Below are 18,415 nucleotides of genomic sequence, written 5' to 3'. Positions count from 1 at the left end.
AGTATCAGTGTGTACATGAAACAAGAAAATGAAAGTATGCAGCTACTTGTAAATGATCTGGTTTTGTTAGGCTCCAAGATGTCTGGTCCATTATCTTCTATGTTTAATGACCAAAATCAACAACTTCATTAGGTATAGCTGGTCAGCTGCTTGTTGTGAAACTCAGTGCCTTTAAGATATAGATTACCTGATTATTATTATTATTATTATTATTATTTTAATTATAGAGGTTAATTTATAGAGGTAGCCCCACTGAGTCTCAATGTCTCATTTACTAGCAAGACCTGTTTCAGACAAACATATTAAAATTACAATGAAGTTCAAACAGCATGGGGAAGAAAGGTGATTTAAGTGACTGAATTTAGCATGTTTGTTGATGTTAGATGGGCTGGTCTCAGTATATTAAAAACTGCTGATTTACTGGGATTTTCCTGCACAACCACCACTATAGAACAGTTAAACTGTCAAATTTTATATTCTGGGTCACATATAGCACATTTTGAGTTTAAGTGGGCCGGACCAGTGAAAGTGCCCCTTCAGTCAGTGTAAAGAAATTTAATTAAACCTTTATTATAGTTCAGAAATAGCTCAGAAAAAGAAGCGCAGTTTCAACTGTGTGTCTCAGTTTTATTACATTATAAATATAAAAAGCATGAGAAGACCACACTGGAAGCGAGTCCTGTCAGTAAAGAACAGAAAACTGAGATTGCAGTTTAAAATTGGACAAATTGGAAAAATGTTTGCCTCATCTGACAAGTCTTAATTTCTGCTGCAATATTTAGACGGTTGGATGAGAATTTAGTGGAAACAACATGAAAACATTGATCTATCCTGCCTAGTATCAACAGTTCAGGCTTGTGGTGGCAGTGTAATATTTGGGGGGCATATTTTTTTGGCACACTTTGGTCCCTTAGTACCAACTGAGCATTGTTAAAAAAAACACCACAACCTACCTGAGCATTGTTACTGACCATGTGTATCCCTTTGTGACAACTTCTGTTAACTGCTTCCAGCAGGATAAAGCCCCATTTCACCAAACTCATATTTCAAACTGGTTTCTTGAGCATGACAATATGTTCACTGTACTCGAATTGCCACCAGATCTCAGTCCAACAGAGCACCTTTGTGGTGTGGTGAAACAGGAGATTGTCATCATGGATGTGTCATCTGACAAGTCTTCAGGAACTATGTGATGCTGTCATGTCAATATGGACCAAATGTTTTAAAGAAATATTTTCAGCACCTTGTTGAATCTGTGCCATGAAGTATTATGGTGGGCCTGAAAGCAAAAGGAGGTCTAACCCAGTGCTAGCAATGTGTAACTAATTAAGTAGCCATTGACTGTACATGCAACCAGCAGACTGACGGTTTTAGGATCCTGTTCATACAAACAAAGACACTGTTTGGATTTAAACCAGTTTTCAGGTGGCAAATGAACATATAATGGTAATGCTGAGAATACTGTTGCATGGTGAGTGTATTCAGGTTTAAGCAGAGCTGTGTTTTTATTTTAGTTGTCTTGATTGACAGGCCTCTCTGACTGTAACACCTTGTCCTAACAGTTAACTTGTCATGCATCACCTCTGCCCAGCGTTTACACTGTTGCCCATATTTGGGTAATATGGCTTTAAATGTCAGACACGATGACAGCAAGTTAGAAACACAGCGAGTAACACATGCCAGCAAACTAGCAGTAATACACCTGTGCGCCCACATGCCTTTATACACACGCATTGAACCTATTACCCAGAGAAGAACAAAATTACTTCTGTCTTTTAGATTCCAGAGAAATATAAAACACAGACAGGGCAAACACAGACACATGCCTGTTAGTGTTTAGCAGAGCTCAGAGGAACCCAGAGCATAGTTCTGTTCTCTGTGGTGTGTGAAAGCAGCAGCCTTGTAATATAAAACACACACAAAACTATGCTGACAGACGTTAGTGCTTCTTGAAGTTCGTTTTCCTACTTTTTTTTTTTTTTTTTTTCAGGAAAGACTTGGATCCCCCTCCCCCAAACATGTTTCACAGTGGAAATGTCTGTTAAACAACTCAGTGCTGAAGAGTATTATCTATTGCTCCTCATAGTTTTTAGAAACTACAGTGGCTTGCAAAAGTATTCGGCCCCCTTGAACTTTTTCACATTTTGTCACATTACAGCCACAAACATGAATCAATTTTATTGGAATTCCACGTGAAAGACCAACACAAAGTGGTGCACACGTGAGAAGTGGAACGAAAATCATACATGATTCCAAACATTTGTTACAAATAAATAACTGCAAAGCGGGGTGTGCGTAATTATTCAGCTCCCTGAGTCAATACTTTGTAGAACCACCTTTTGCTGCAATTACAGCTGCCAGTCTTTTAGGGCATGTCTCTACCAGCTTTGCACATCTAGAGACTGAAATCCTTGCCCATTCTTCTTTGCAAAACAGCTCCAGCTCAGTCAGGTTAGATGGACAGCGTTTGTGAACAGTAGTTTTCAGATCTTGCCACAGATTCTCGATTGGATTTAGATCTGGACTTTGACTGGGTCATTCTAACACATGGATATGTTTTGTTTTAAACCATTCCATTGTTGCCCTGGCTTCATGTTTAGGGTCGTTGTCCTGCTGGAAGGCGAACCTCCGCCCCAGTCTCAAGTCTTTTGCAGATTCCAAGATGTTTTCTTCCAAGATTGCCCTGTATTTGGCTCCATCCATCTTCCCATCAACTCTGACCAGCTTCCCTGTCCCTGCTGAAGAGAAGCACCCCCAGAGCATGATGCTGCCACCACCATATTTGACAGTGGGGATGGTGTGTTCAGAGTGATGTGTAGTGTTATTTTTCCGCCACAAATAGCGCTTTGCATTTTGGCCACCAGAAAGTTCCATTTTGGTCTCATCTGACCAGAGCACCTTCTTCCACATGTTTGCTGTGTCCCCCACATGGCTTGTTGCAAACTGCAAATGGGACTTCTTATGGTTTTCTGTTAACAATGACTTTCTTCTTGCCACTCTTCCATAAAGGCCAACTTTGTGCAGTGCACGACTAATAGTTGTCCTATGGACAGATTCCCCCACCTGAGCTGTAGATCTCTGCAGCTTGTCCAGAGTCACCATGGGCCTCTTGGCTGCATTTCTGATCAGCGCTCTCCTTGTTCGGTCTGTGAGTTTAGGTGGACGGCCTTGTCTTGGTAGGTTTACAGTTGTGCCATACTCCTTCCATTTCTGAATGATCGCTTGAACAGTGCTCCGTGGGATGTTCAAGGCTTGGGAAATCTTTTTGTAGCCTAAGCCTGCTTTAAATTTCTCAATAACTATCCCTGACCTGTCTGGTGTCTAAATCCAATCGAGAATCTGTGGCAAGATCTGAAAACTGCTGTTCACAAACGCTGTCCATCTAACCTGACTGAGCTGGAGCTGTTTTGCAAAGAAGAATGGGCAAGGATTTCAGTCTCTAGATGTGCAAAGCTGGTAGAGACATACCCTAAAAGACTGGCAGCTGTAATTGCAGCAAAAGGTGATTCTACAAAGTATTGACTCAGGGGGTTGAATAATTATGCACACCCCACTTTTCAGTTATTTATTTGTAAAAAATGTTTGGAATCATGTATGATTTTCGTTCCACTTCTCATGTGTGCACCACTTTGTGTTGGTCTTTCACGTGGAATTCCAATAAAATTGATTCATGTTTGTGGCTGTAATGTGACAAAATGTGGAAAAGTTCAAGGGCGCCGAATACTTTTGCAAGCCACTGTATACCCTTATGCCTGTGATGAAGTAGCTCTCTCTAGACTGGGAATTTCCCTTATCCATCTTAGGCAGTCAAATATTTATGCTTGAGCATTACAAGACTGAGGTTAAGTGAAGGGTTACACTTGGGGTCAGACCCTGACAGTCCTGGAGAAAAATGGGATAGCCTGTCTTATGAAATACTGCAGTCATCCACCAACTCTCTGCAACCTGCTGAGCTCAATCAGTAATATGATTTGGGGGATTTTCCCATGCTCTTATTTCTTTCATCTTAAACATACCATCTGAATTTTTTCTGTTTATCTGCTGGGGAATTCATTTAGAGCAGCAGACATTCACTCATTTTTCACACAGGCCTGAGATTTTTCTCACCTTACACACAGTTACCATAGTCTGTCAAGGCCCACGCTGTGACTAGTTATATTGCTGTGGGTGTGCGTCCATTTAAATCTGTGTCATGTTGTCTTGTCTTTTATTTTTCTCTATAGGATGATTTTAGTCATTTTGTTTTCTCGTTTTTATGTTTGTTTCTCCTATAGGATGGCCTCACTTCCTTGCTGTTGGCAGCCAAACACAGTCATGCAGAAGTATGCAGCACTTTGCTCGACTTTGGTTCTGAAATCAACACTTCTGACAACAGTGGCAGGTATACAAAACAAAAAAACAACAAAAAAAGACCCCAACAAAGTCGACACACAATAAGACACAGGGACAAAATTACAAATAAATTGTTGCTCATTGTAGGATATTTGATTGATGTTGAAGTGGTGATCAGTATGCTGTGTTGTCTGTGTTGTAGGACGGCCTTGATGCTCGCAACCGAGTCCAACGCAGTATCTGTTGTTGAAGTGTTGGTTGAGAGAGGAGCAGACTTGTCAGCTGTAGATGCAGAAGGCCATGAGGTTTTACATTACGCTAAGGTCTCAGGCAGCTCTGAAACCAAAACTGCCCTTTCAGCTGCACTAAACAAGCATCAGGTCTCAGGTAAGAGTTGTGCATAAACACAAACCTACAGTTCAGAGAAAGATAGGAAGTGAGTGCAGGTGGCTTTATGCAAGTGTTGAGGAAGTATTCAGTAAAGGTTTGTATGTAAATTTTGCGGACAATGTCACTCAGGCTGCGGTAGGCAGGCATATTTGTTTTTAGTTTTTTCCCCCTCCCCCCTTAAGGGCATTGCAGTGAACCAGTACATTTCCAGGGAAACTTACTCTGTACCTAATCTCAGTCTTAACCCTAACCAAAAACAATGTGAGATCCAGTCTTAATGCTTTCAGGGTTTTTTTGCCCTCCCAAAACCTGATCAGTGCCAATAAAAACACACATACTGCCCCTGTGAGACAGAGATCCATACTGCTCTGGGTTCAACACAAGTTAACACTGCCACCTGCAGTTGGTTTCCTGTTACTGTTGAATTTTTCTTAGATGTTTAGTGTGTTGTACCTAACAATACCTTTCCATCTTTTTTGGCAGATACGAAGTCTCCTAAAAGTCCCCAGGTAAGATATCGACCATCAAAAGTACTAAAACATGTGAAATTCCACAGCGGATGACAGTGAATAAACATTTTAGCACTGCCAACTGATTTATAGAATTAGGAAGTAAAATAAGGAATAAAACCAACTTCAGACTAATTTCAGTTTCATAGCTACAAATAATATAGTTCAGTTTCTCTCATATGTTAGTGTCATAATTCCGAGCTTTGAAAAAAAAAACTTTAATTGCTGTTTTTGAAAAAGAAACCTTAATTCTTACTGTAGCACCCACCGATTGACTCCTCTTACTAACCAGCACTGAATCCCACTTTTCTTTCTCTTTTTTTGGTCACCTTCCCTCTCTGCCTCTTTTGCTGGCTCTTCAGCATGATCAAGTAGCTAAGATAAGTGATGAACGGATCATAACTCCCAAAAAACGAAAAGCACCTCCACCTCCCATTAGCCCACCTCAGGTAAATGCATGTGTCTATGTCTGGCAGCTTGTACCAGTGTGCCACTCTCCATATTAATATTAATGCATGTTTGTAGTGTATTCATACAAAGTAATATAAGAACAAAATCAGCGATTGCTTATTTACATACTATCTGTAAAGGTCTCTTCGACAAACTATTAACTGATTTCTGGTGAGAAAATATCAGCCAAATTTTTCTGTTGATGTGCATGTATAATCACTGGCCACTTTATTAGGTACAGCTTTCTAGTACTGGGTTGGAGCCTCTTTTGACTTCAGAACTGCCACAAGTCTCCATGGCAGATTTAATTAGGGGCTGGAAACATTCCTCAGAGATTTTGGTCCATATTGGCATGTTAGCATCAGATGTCCATAATGCAAGTCTCCCATTTCACCACATCCTGAAGAGCTGGTGACATTGGAGGTCATTTGAGTACCCTGTATTCCTTGTCATGTTCAAGAAACCAGTTTGAGATTGTTTCAGCTTTGTGGTGTGGCATGTTATGCTAGAGGACATGGTTAGCAACAATACCCAGGTATTAAGTGATGCTAAGTTGTTAGTAATAGGTGCAAAGTAAAAAAAGAATATATGCCAAGCATCAGATTCTCCATTCTCATGTTCAGTTTGAACTTATTACACATGCGGACTGTCTGGACACAAGGCAGGATGGATCCATGCTTTCATCATGCTTACTCACAATTTTGACCCTGCTATCTGAATCTTGCAGCAGAAATCAATACTCATTAGACAAGGCCACATTTTTTCCAGTCTTCTATTGTCTAATTTTGATGAGTCTGTGCCAATCAAAAGCCTCGCATTCCTGTTCTTGGAGGATTTGGAGATGTTCTTCTGCAAGCCTCGATCGTATCAAGTGGTTATTTGAGTTACTGCTGTCTTCCTATTGGCTTAACGCAGTCCAGCAATGCTTCTCAGTTATCTAGCATCAGCAAGTAATTTTCACCCAGAGAACTACTGCTCACTGGATATTTTATCCCTTTCTGACCATTTTCTGTAAACCCTAGAGATGTTTTTTGTAGGAAAACCCATTAGATCAGCAGTTTCTTTAATAATCAGAAATTCTGTTACTCAGTTTGAACTTCAGCAGGTTGTCTTGACCAAGTATACATGCTTATATGTATTGAGTTGATGTCATGTGATTCGCTGATTAGGTATTTAGTATTAGGTATACTGAGCAGTTTAACAGGTAACCTATTAACGTGGCCAGTGTGTATATTTTATGCACTGACATAATTTATGTTATTTTAGTTGTTTAGTAAAACATTTCAAGTAAGTTATGTTATACATATGGGTTCAAAGTGCACACCATCAGCTTTAATTGTAAGGTTTTTGTATCCAAATTCAATTAAAAGTTTAGCGATTACAACTCTTTTAGCATTTAATATCTCTCTCTCTCTTTTTTTTTATTTTTATTTTTTATTAAGAGGCCAAAGGAAAAAATTGTGGAAAGTGTGGCGTTTGCATTTGCAAGCTGTTTCTATAAACAGTCAGTGCAGTACAGGACATCCTGAGGGATTGTAAAATGTCTGAGAGATGGTAGCGACATTAAAAGTGGACAAATCAATGATAGTAATTTATCAGGAAAATTAATGCAACAATCCTCCTTTAGAGCTCTGGACCCTCTTCCCCTTCAATTGTTACATCTACTGGCACTCCAGCATCCAACAAAAGTGACACTCCTAAAAGATTCAACTACAAGGTAACAGAAAAACACAAGGTATTAAAAAAGAAATATGAAAGTAAAAGCTGCATTAGCCTTTAGGCTTCCATTTTAAGTACTTGGGTAAATTCTTTCCATCAGCCTTCATATGATGTTTTTTTTTCCTCCCAGTTTTTTCTGCCACTCGTCACTCCTTTCTCCTCCCCTTTTTTTCACAGGAAGATGAGATCAGAGGAACAGCATTGAAAGAGGAGGTTGACAAGGAGAGAAACATGCTGCTGGAAACAATCGAAGACCTGAAGCAAACGGTGGAGACGGTGACGGGTCCTGAGCTGGATACAAAGGTGACTAATATATAGTTGACAACACTTTGGTGCTTTATTTAAATTCCATATATGCAGGTTTTTAAACCGGGTGTATTGACTAGACCAAATTATCTGGAGAAAAATAATTAAATTAATAATAAGTATTAGCATGCCTTGTTCATGTGAGTACCCCACATAGAGTCAATATACTGCATTTATATGTATTTTATATGAAAATTAATCTCTTTTCATGCATTTAGGAAAAACTTGAATCAGAGATGTTTGTGTTGTGCATATTTTTAACTGAATATTTTAACTTTAGATTAATCTTAAACAGTTTTCTACGTATAATATGTTTACAAAGAAGCCAGCCTGCTTTTGTAGTTTAGTGCTAAACAAACACAACAGCTTTTCAGCATTCTTGAAGGAGGTCTATACTAAGCTTAAGACGTGCCACGACTCGTGTTGTTTTTCAGTAGGCAGGTAGTGGTCCTTAGCGTTGTCTTTATGCCTCAGTCTGGTATGTGAATGTATGTGTGCGTATGTCCTGGCAGGCCGAGCAAAGTTTCACAGCGTCTGCTGCTCTGGTTTCTGTTCTGCAAGCCAAGATTATGGCTCTCACTTTGGAAAACCAGCAACTTGCAAGCAAACTTAAGGTATGTAACCCATTCATTCATGCTCAGGAGTTTAGCTATGAAATAAACAACCAAAAACAATCAACGAAACAACAGTAAACTGCTTGTTTAAGCCAGGTTACTACTGCAGATTGTTTAAAGTGATAGATTTTTAAAAAAATGTTTTCTGTTTTTTAACAAACCACAAATAATGTAGTAGAAGTAGAGAAAAACAGAAGCACAGAAGAAGTCGGCTTACAGTATTTCGGTGTTTGATCCTTTTATGCCCGGCGGGAAATCATGAAGATGATGAATGCCTCTTTACTGAGCGTGCTCGTTACACTTAGGAAATAGGAATGTGTCAGTTTAACTACAGATTACGTGACATTTGTTTGTGATTTAAGCCGGAGCCTGAAAAGCTTACGAAGACGATTGCGGTGGTTTTTGAAAGCGTTTAAGACTTCGAACAACAGGATTCAGTTTACAAGTATACTATTGTTTTGTTCCGTTTTTCACATTAATAAACACACAGAATAATTACACTTTTGTTTGTGTTTCCATTCTAAGTTTTGTCCTAGAGCTTATTTAAAGCATATTAAAAAGGTAATAACTTGTGTACTCTTTATGGTTAGCTGAATGCCTGGGAGCACTAGGAAAACTGCAGAAAAACTCAGCCTAACAACAACAACAGGATTACCAGCAAACTGCACATTCTTAAAAGAAGGCAACCTATAGTGTGCATATGCATCAGTGCAATGACCTTACTGGCTTATGTGTCACGTGCAACGGTGTGTGTTTATTTCTGGTAACCAAAACGTAGTCCAACTTTTACATGTTTTAATTTAATGTTACTTTTAAACGTAATATTACTCAACACTGGTTTCTGTTTAACCTTCTAACCTTCTCTTTGATATTTGGGCTGATTGGGACCCAATGAGTGTAAAAACAAAGAATCACCAGATTTTTTTATTTTTTTTTACCTGATTTTTTGTTCCTAAGAAAAACGAGAGCCACATCTGAGGATATTCGTTTAAAATTTTGATAAAACAGTAGCAGTATAATGTCCTCATAAGTGGATATCAGGCCCTAGTAGAGCAAAATTAAATATTTTGGTCTAAATAACTCAAAATGTGATGTTCACATATGTGGACGCCAGGTCCTAGGAGGTTAAATAAATAAAGCTGACACTCTAATTATCCCTCCTGTCCTCCCTTAATGCTGCTAAGTGTTGCTCAGTACACTTGAGTAAATGAGCAATAATCCATTTGTGTAATATCTTATATTTAATTGTTAATTTAGTGGGTGTGTGCATTATTAATTAATCTGCCAATCCTGATCAAATTAAACAGTTGACCCAGCTTTGTGGTATTTTCATAAAGTGACTGTGCCCTAAAATTGTGTAAATGTGGCTGAGATTGAATCCACCAGATTGTGTGATAAAAAGAAAACATGGCCACTGGCTGTGGGTTGTAGTAAGAAGTGCCCTAAGTGTTCAGTAAGAATAGAAAAGTGAAAGTTTATAGTGTATTTTCATATTCATATAATTTTTTTTATAAATATAAATTGGAAAAAATATTTTATATGAAAAATTTGACTCCTATTCTTAAGACACCCACAGCTATATAAATACTAGAGATGGACCAATCCGATATTATGTATCGTATGTGTCACGTGATAGAGCGGCTGTCTCTTCGAGACCTGTCGGCGGTCTGGTGGAGCATTTGGAGCCTCACTACATGCTTCCAAACCGCGGCATTTAATTTCGAAGAAAACTATCCCAGAGAAGTAAAGCAAATGTGTATAAGTTCATCTCTGAATGTTTGAATAGTATTTCCGCGTTAAGCTAAACAACTGATATTTGGAGCCACAGCTGGACTGGCCATCGGAGTTTCATATTGAGGAGAAAAGGAATCGATTTGTCTCGTACTTCAGCTAGAATGGAAAAAAGACACAAAGCTGGAGTTATTCTGTTTTTGCTGCACAGCTGCCTCTTCTTCTCTCATTCTCTCCCCCTTCCTCCCCTGTTGCTACTTCAACCATGAAACTGATCAATGATCAGCTGGTCGGCTTTTCTGTCGCAAGTCCCGTTTTTCTTGTTTGTTTATCGCCCACTTTGCGCCAGAAAGAGGAGACCAGCGGATAAACAACAGTAGCACGTTTAAGCGTGGTCAGCTGTTGTTAGAATTGATTTAATATTACTTTCTAGTATTCGCTGGTGTTTGCTGGAGCCACGGCTGTAAAAGCTACTGCTCATTATATCGGTTTGGATATGTGGTGAGAGGGAAACATGAAGATGAAACCAGAAGATGTCCTGATGTTACTGAATCATCAAAGCTGAACAGTGATGGAGAAACAGGTTTACCTTTTAGGTGACAAGAATGAGTTGAAGGGAAGTTATGAACTGTTTCTGAGAGACAAATAACACCAGGATCCTTTTTTAGGTAGCTGACAGCTGGTAACTGTGGAGGGGCGGGTCTAGCAAAGTTTTGCCAGGGGGGCTAGGCAGGGCATTAACAGGGAGAGGGGGGCACAAAAAATACTTTTCTTTGTTATTTCATTTAAAATGACTAACTTTTAATAAATAATTATCTGAATCTTACAACCAAAGTGGTCATCTGATTAAATGTCTAGAAATCCATAATTGTATACAAGTCTAATAATAATAATGATTTATATAGCGCTTTTCGGGGCCCTCAAAGCGCTTTACAATGCCACTATTCATTCACTCTCACATTCACACACTGGTGGAGGCAGCTACAGTTGTAGCCACAGCTGCCCTGGGGCAGACTGACAGAAGCGAGGCTGCCATATCGCGCCATCGGCCCCTCTGGCCAACACCAGTAGGCGGTAGGGTCTTGTCCAAGGACACAACGACCAGGACAGAGAGCCCAGGGATCGAACCGGCGACCTTCCGGTTACAGATGCGATTCCCAACCCCCTGAGCCACGGTCGCCCCTAATATATACCCTAGTAAGCTATAGTACTTTTTCATTTGGGAAGGTACCATCTGTGCAGTCTGCAATTGAAGAATTGAAGAAAGATGTTGAATCTATTTAATTATTGCAGAAAAATAACTGATTTCTGTGCATTTGTTTTACACTTACATTAAATTAAAGTTGATTACGTCGATTAAGCATCGTGAGGTGGGGGGTGGTTCCCTAATATTTTTGCTGGGAGTTGGCAACCCTGCTAGTTAGGTTGTTTAATATTTCTGCTAAGTACTCTTTAAAACACCAGAATAGGGAGGATGGTCCAGGTTTAAGTGCATTAGATTGATCAGTGTTGCTGAACTATGAAATATTTTGGGTGCAGTGTATTTTTTGCATACAGGTATAACAGAATAGCTTTAGTGTTGTTGTTTATTTAAACTTGAGTATGAACTTATAAAAATGCAGCAAGATATTAAAAAACAGTTTTATTGATTACAAAATACACTATATCGGATTCATATCAGTATCGGCAGATATCCACATTTATGATATCGATATCAGACATAAAAAGTGGTATCGTGTCATGTCTAATAAATACCTCTGTTTTTTTCTTTGTAATTAATCAATCCAAGCGAATGTGAGAGAAAAACATAGCTGCAGTTTCATTACTGAGCTTTTTGTATTTCCAGCCTCACTCACTTTCATTCACTTTTGCCTGTTCCCTCATCCCACAGAAACATCCATCCCTCCAAGGAAATGAAAACCTGAAGGAGAGGAGTCGTCCAAACAGCATTGCCTCCAACTCATCTTTCCACTCTACCCAGGATGAGTTTGAGTCATTGCCTCAAGTCCCCTCCACCACTCAAGTAGAAGGGGAAGATCCAGGAGCTGACTCTGTGATACTGGAGGAAGACGAGAGGGAGAAACTACGAGGAGGAGGCGAAGAGGAGATCAGATTGTTAAGGCAGACATTAGAGAAAGTTCAGATAAAACTGCTTGAAACCAGGAAGGAAAACCAGTCGCTTCAGGCTCAGCTGAAGCCAGAGCGAAGCAGGGAAAGAGAGGACAATGAAAGCGAGAGAGGAAGAGAGAGAGAGCTGATGGAGAGTCTAGCAGAGCTGCAAGCCAAGCTGACTGACACTCAGGAGAGATACCACCAAGCTGTGGAGGAAGTGGAGAATCTGAGAGTACAGGTGGGAACGAGAGAACGAGAGAGCCAGAGGCTTACATCATCCACACTTGAACATGAAGTAACGCAGCTAAAGGCCCAGCTCGCCCAATCAGAGTCAGAGGTAGATAAAGCAACACAACATATCAAACGTCTGGAAGAGGCACTGAAGAAGACGGAGGATGATAGAGAGAGCGCTAAAGAGAAAGAACAGAGGGCAGCACAACTTGAGGAGCTGTACAAGGAGGCACAGGAGGAAGTCAGGGTGCTCCAGGTAAATGCAGGGTTCTTCTATATGAACAAAATTGATTTGTCCAACCTTTGTAGTCTGTTTCATCTCTGCTTGAGGCTGACAATTCAAGATTTAGCTGATATCAGAGGAGCAGAGTTTTTTTTTTTTTTTCTTTAGACTGCTTTTTAAAATGCAGTTCGCCACATATCATTCATCTTTATGGCCTGCAATTTATCCCCTTTCTGTTGCTTAGGAGGCTCTAAAGGGCACAGTGCCTGTTGAATCTGCAGCCAAAGACTTTGAAGAGATGAAGGCTGCCCGAGATGAGGAAATCACTGGACTGCAGCTCCGCTGCAGGGAACTTTCACGCTCCTACAGTGAAACCAAAAATCAGCTCAATGCCACTCAGAAACAGCTGGCTGAAGCTCAAGCTGAGAAGAGTACCTCCCCCTCTCCAACTTTGGAACAACAGGTGCAGGTGTTAAACAGTAAGGTGGAGGAGCTGCAGAGGCTGCTAGCTGAGGCTGAGAAGAAATATTCATCTGCTCAAGAGGAGATTTCACTACTGAGGAAGGCGGCAGAGGTTCAGGCACAGAGCTCCGTGGCTCTTGCTGATCAAATGCAGGTGATGTCGTCTCTGGGTAATGCGATCAAAGAGCTGGAAAATGAGGTGGAAGCCTTGAAAGAGGAGCTACATCAAAAGACCACGCAGGTGGAGGCTCTTCAACACAGGTGAGTGAAAAATAGCAACACAAACACAAAACTAAATATGTCAAATTTTGATGATGAACATGTTTCCTATTTTTTACTGAGCTCCACCTTGGTTGGCTACAACAAAAATCTTACTTATACATTGACGCACCTGTATAAATAACCTTTTGGATAATGTGAAATGATAACAAGTAAAAGAACCTAATATTGTACTAATGATTATCAGTAAATGAGTATAAAATTAAGGCACAGACTATATATAAAAGAAGGATGCACATAGTGTACCACAAAATCACCGATAGGTCTTGTGGTGTAGCAGCCTCAAGTTTAGCATAATGATGCCAAAAGTGATCATAATGAGGTAATAGAGTGCTAGTATTAGTGTTATCAGCTAATACTAATTGGCTTGTTTAGGAATGTATATCTGTAGAATGGCAAGTTAATGAAAGAAAAAAACAAGCTGACTAATCTTGATTGTTAGAGAAATACATTTATCTCATTTTTTTTAAAATATGAAAATGAAAAAAATAAAAGATATTAAAATATATTCACATCAATTACAGGGTTACTGGGTTTATCCATTTCCATTAAATGTTCCTCCCTGCTAGAATAAAATGTACTTCTATTTACTACCATGTGTCCCCTTCACAAACAGGCTGACAGCTGAGAAGGATGTCACCCCAGATGACTCAGTCTCCCGCGTGGAGCATGACACAGTGCGGGAGCAGCTGGAAGGTGAAGTGAACCATCTGACACACCTCCTCCAGGAGGCCCTCAGGAAGCAGGATGAGATGGCCCTGGAGGCTGCTGATGCCTGGCAGAAGGTGGGAGGATAGGCAAAAACAACATATCCACTTTCCAAAGGCTCTTTTCTCTCTAACATTTAGTACTATCTATTCTTAACACTTATCTTAACCGCTCATCCATCCATCAGGCACGGGATAATGGTGCAGAGCGAGAAGCCCTGCAGGAGCTAGTTATGTCAAAGGAGAAGGAGAACCAGACGCTGACCTCCAAACTGGCCGAGTCCCAGGATGCTGTGTGTCAGCTCAAACAGCTGGTGGAGAATCACACTGCATCAGAGAGAGAAAAGAACAAGAGGGTCAGTAAGGAAATGGCAGCTAAAAGTATTTTCATTTCACGGTGAACTTGTTCAACTTGTTCTATCTTGTTGTAGATAGATGACCTGTCTCGAGAGGTGGTGAAACTGAAGGATGCCTTAAACAGCCTATCACAGCTCTCCTACAGCTCCTGCTCCCCCTCCAAACGACAGCAGCAAAATCAGCAACTCGAGACGATGCAGCAGCAAATCAAACAACTGCAGTACCAGCTTGCTGTAAGATTTCTCATTAATAATTAGCGAATCGGTTTAAAAGCTCCACAAAGGTCACAGAAATGTTCCCTTAAACTGCTTTTGTAATAAGTTACAGCACAATCTGTCACCACACACACACACACACACACACACACACACACACACACACACACACACACACACACACACACACACACACACACGTATAACAGCCAAAGCACAGCCATGGAAACAGCCACATTCCCAGGTTTGCCACCCCCAGGCTTCAGTTATAATCGGAGAGATCTGATGAGCTTATTCCTTACTGGAGTCACAACAGTGCAACCTTCTGGGGGCTCTGTAAATTACTTACACTAGCTTTGATATAAATAAAGTACAGTTGTTAAGTTTGGGTTTGCCTCATGTCTTTTTAGGAGTCAAAGAAGCAACACAGTGAAGTAGTGTCAGTTTACAGAATGCACCTCCTCTATGCTGTTCAGGTAAGTCCATCCATTTGTTTATGTCTTCTTGGACTACAGCTTAATGATGTTCACTTTTAAGGGATCAGGTCACCCTAACTAACTTTAAGTCAGGCATTCAGATACTTTTGTTTGTGATTCGTTGGAAGGTTTTTCAAATGAATGTCACTTAATATTATCCACCTAGTAATCACTTTAGCAGTTGTTTTCTTTATTTTTAGTCAGTTGACTAACTGACCGTCTGTCTTGGACCTTTAGGGTCAGATGGACGAGGACGTCCAGAAAGCCTTGAAGCAGATCCTGATGATGTGCAAGATGCCAAGCCAAGCCAACGAAGCCTCCTGAGACAAGCAGGGAGTGCTTTACCAAAAGCATGTTGTCAGACACACGGTGCCTCTGGATGAAGCTTGAGGATTTGTTTATAAGGAACTGGTTTACAATCAGGTGTTCATTGCCTTTACCTAATGTCATTTTGACCCAGTTACCTAACCTACACCTGGTATCAACATGTCTAGGTAGCTTACTGTAATGTGAACGCACATGTAGTTGAAGTCGGCCGTGTCCTCCCAGCTCATCTTCTTGTTAATCACATCGCATGCACAATCAAGACAATGAGAGGCTGTTTTAATACCAGGATGAATGCAAACATTCATGGACCGGCTGTCAGGATCTAGATATAGTGTGCATGTTCATACCAGGTGGAATTGGGGCGTTAATGTTAGCATGTTTGTCAGGTCAGGGTTGTGCTCATCAGCTCACTGATAATTCAGATAAACAGAGGAACCAGGTGTTTATCGTGTGTGTACCAGCCAAATTTAAAGTGTGTACATGTTAACACTACACTGAAGATGTGCAGTAACCCTAAATCACATGCAGTTCCACACATGCACCCATCAGCCCAGTGAAAACAGTGAGTCCGTTTCTGTTCAAGTGTCTATTTTATAATACAGCAGTGTTAGTATTATCTGAGTTTGCTGTAAAATGTTAACTGTCCACAATTTCCCGATAGAATTAAAATCATTTGTGCTGTGTTAACAATTGCATGAGTCTTTGCTCTACAGCAGCTCAAAAATTGCTGGACTTGTATGTAGAAAAAGCAAAATGCTGTTTGATTTTTTCCTATCAGTTAAAAAAAAAAAATGTAAAAAAAATAATAATTATTGAGCCGTTTTACCCTGTCGTGTTTTTTTTTTTTTAAATAACTGTACTTAAATGATAAGGGTTGATATCTTAGATGTCCTTGTTTTGTGTCAATGTTTTTCCTCGAATATAACAACGCACTATTGTTCCAGTGGCACCTGAATTAGAACATTTTCCTCTTAATATTATTATTATTATTATTTTTACATATGAGGGGTTAACTGTTTACTGTAGTAAAAAAGTAACAAATCTGAATTGTAACAAAAGTCCAGCAGTGGGCTGAATATTTTTGTCTTTCTGACACAGAGGGGGATAAGAGTTTTACTTTTTATATTCCCTCTACTCTTCTAAGAGTTGCAATCTCTTACATGAAAAGCATGTAAAATGTATTGCTTGATATCAGATGGTTGAGTTGTGTAAAAACAAAACACAAGTTCTCCTATCATGTGCCTGTAATCACACAGTATTTTTTTTTTGGTTCTACAGCAGCTTCAACAGGATTCTTTGTACCATCTTTTAATTTATTTATCTTTACCAGAAATTGCATTTTTCTCCCCTTTCCCTCAGTTTGTAATACTGTTCTTTCTCTCAGTGCTCCTTTGTGTGTGTGCAGGAAAACACTGTACAGTGTACTCTATTGGACACTTTTAAAATGCACAACCCGTTCACTGTTTAACTGGAGTCATACTGAATTAAATTGTATCTAAGTGACTGACCTTTGTTTCTCACTGACCAGGTCTTTATCGCCCGTCTGAGAATTGTTTGATCGTATGCCTGTCTTCAGTTCTTCTCGTTTTCTCTAAGCCTTGACTGAAACGTTTTTACCAAGAAAGGGAAACAAAGAAGCAGCTTGTCCTGTTGGTTGTTTCTTTTCTAACACTTTTGTAGTAAAAAGAGAAACTTGTTTGACAACTGTATTTTATCCACATAATAAATTTTGAAGATACTGCACATTTATCTGTTTTCTGTTATGATTAAGAAAGAGTAGCATTTAACCAGAAAATGAGTGATGACTGAGTGCTTATAGCTAATAGGAAGGTAACAGTAAATCATATGATTGGGGATCATACATGAACACTACATAACACAATACATAATTGGTTTATTTATTAGGTACACACGTTCAACTGCTCAACAGGCATGTAGAAATGTCCGAGACGACCCCCTGAAGTTCAGATAGTCCGAATGAGGAAGAAAGGTGATTTAAGTGATTTTGAATGTAGTATGGTGACTGATGCTGATCTACTGGGATTTCCCACACAACCATCTCTAGGGTTTATAGAGAAAAGTAACCTTTATTGAAATGGACTCCTACAATTTGCACAGACTTGCCAACACTGGACAACAGAAGATTAAAAAAATCATTGCCTGGTCTGAGGAGTCTTAATTTCTGCTATAAAATTTGCAAAGCAATGTCGTAATTTGGCGTAAACAACATGGAAAGATGGATCGATCCTGGCTTGTATCAACAATTCAGGGTGCTGGTTGTGGTTTAATGGTATGGGGGGATCACTTATTTACCTAACCCCACTACGTACCCAGAGAACCCATGCAGACACGGGAGAACACGCAAGCTCCACAGAAAGGTCTCAAACTCATGACCTTCTTACTGTGAGACAACAATGCTAACCATCATGCCACAGTGCTGCTACTGTGTGATTCTGTCATGTGAATATTCTATTAGCAAGGTGTACCTAATGAAGTGGTTGTTGAGTTGCACCTTCTTCAATAGTTGGTTTGCGTAGAAGAAGTAGTGAACTTGTACACCAGAACACTTTAAGGATCTGGCACTTTAGTCAGCAAGCACCTCTGGTAGAATCCCCCCCCCCCAAATAAAAAAAAAAAAAAACCAAACAAAAAACCTCTGTATATGTGACTCGACTAACAGGATGCACTGGCCTCATAAGTATTTACCAGTATTGACCAACTTCAATATTTGCAGGCCACAATACTCCTCTGCAAACACCAAGTCATTCTAGCAAAATTAGATTTAACACACGTTTTGGATCCAACTTTGAGAGAATCAGCCACAAGGTTTCTTCATTCATCTCAGAGTCATTAAAACATGAACTCACACATAGGCTTGGTAAAGATCACCAGCCAACAATTACTGGACAGGTAATGTATGACCACTAGATGGCGGCCATCACTAACACTAGATCTTTCATATCCTAATAGGTGGT

General features: G+C 39.9%; 1 protein-coding gene across 2 annotated transcripts in view; it reads left to right on the top strand.

The window, feature by feature from the left end:
- rai14 (retinoic acid induced 14) overlaps positions 1 to 17,183 on the top strand; it is a 59,906-nt gene extending 42,723 nt beyond the window's left edge. Inside the window, exons 8-21 of one of the 2 annotated variants that reach the window (XM_085463556.1) lie at positions 4,275 to 4,381; positions 4,535 to 4,719; positions 5,206 to 5,231; positions 5,594 to 5,680; positions 7,309 to 7,398; positions 7,578 to 7,703; positions 8,219 to 8,320; positions 11,943 to 12,650; positions 12,862 to 13,340; positions 13,975 to 14,143; positions 14,254 to 14,421; positions 14,497 to 14,655; positions 15,048 to 15,113; positions 15,351 to 17,183. In XM_085463556.1, the coding sequence (XP_085319682.1) occupies positions 4,275 to 4,381; positions 4,535 to 4,719; positions 5,206 to 5,231; positions 5,594 to 5,680; positions 7,309 to 7,398; positions 7,578 to 7,703; positions 8,219 to 8,320; positions 11,943 to 12,650; positions 12,862 to 13,340; positions 13,975 to 14,143; positions 14,254 to 14,421; positions 14,497 to 14,655; positions 15,048 to 15,113; positions 15,351 to 15,437 (2,559 nt within the window). In that variant the 3' untranslated portion in view covers positions 15,438 to 17,183. The remainder of the gene's footprint in view (positions 1 to 4,274; positions 4,382 to 4,534; positions 4,720 to 5,205; positions 5,232 to 5,593; positions 5,681 to 7,308; positions 7,399 to 7,577; positions 7,704 to 8,218; positions 8,321 to 11,942; positions 12,651 to 12,861; positions 13,341 to 13,974; positions 14,144 to 14,253; positions 14,422 to 14,496; positions 14,656 to 15,047; positions 15,114 to 15,350) is intronic. The other variant, XM_085463557.1, reaches the window with a different exon arrangement.
- The last annotated feature ends 1,232 nt before the right edge of the window (positions 17,184 to 18,415 follow it).

The sequence above is a fragment of the Copadichromis virginalis genome, linkage group LG7 (genome assembly GCF_057382275.1).
Source record: "Copadichromis virginalis isolate Kocher_CV1m ecotype Utaka linkage group LG7, C_Virginalis_male_GT1.1, whole genome shotgun sequence".
NCBI classification, from domain to species: domain Eukaryota; kingdom Metazoa; phylum Chordata; class Actinopteri; order Cichliformes; family Cichlidae; genus Copadichromis; species Copadichromis virginalis.
Note: the sequence above shows the minus strand (reverse complement) of the source record. Positions and strands in the feature narration are given on the sequence as shown.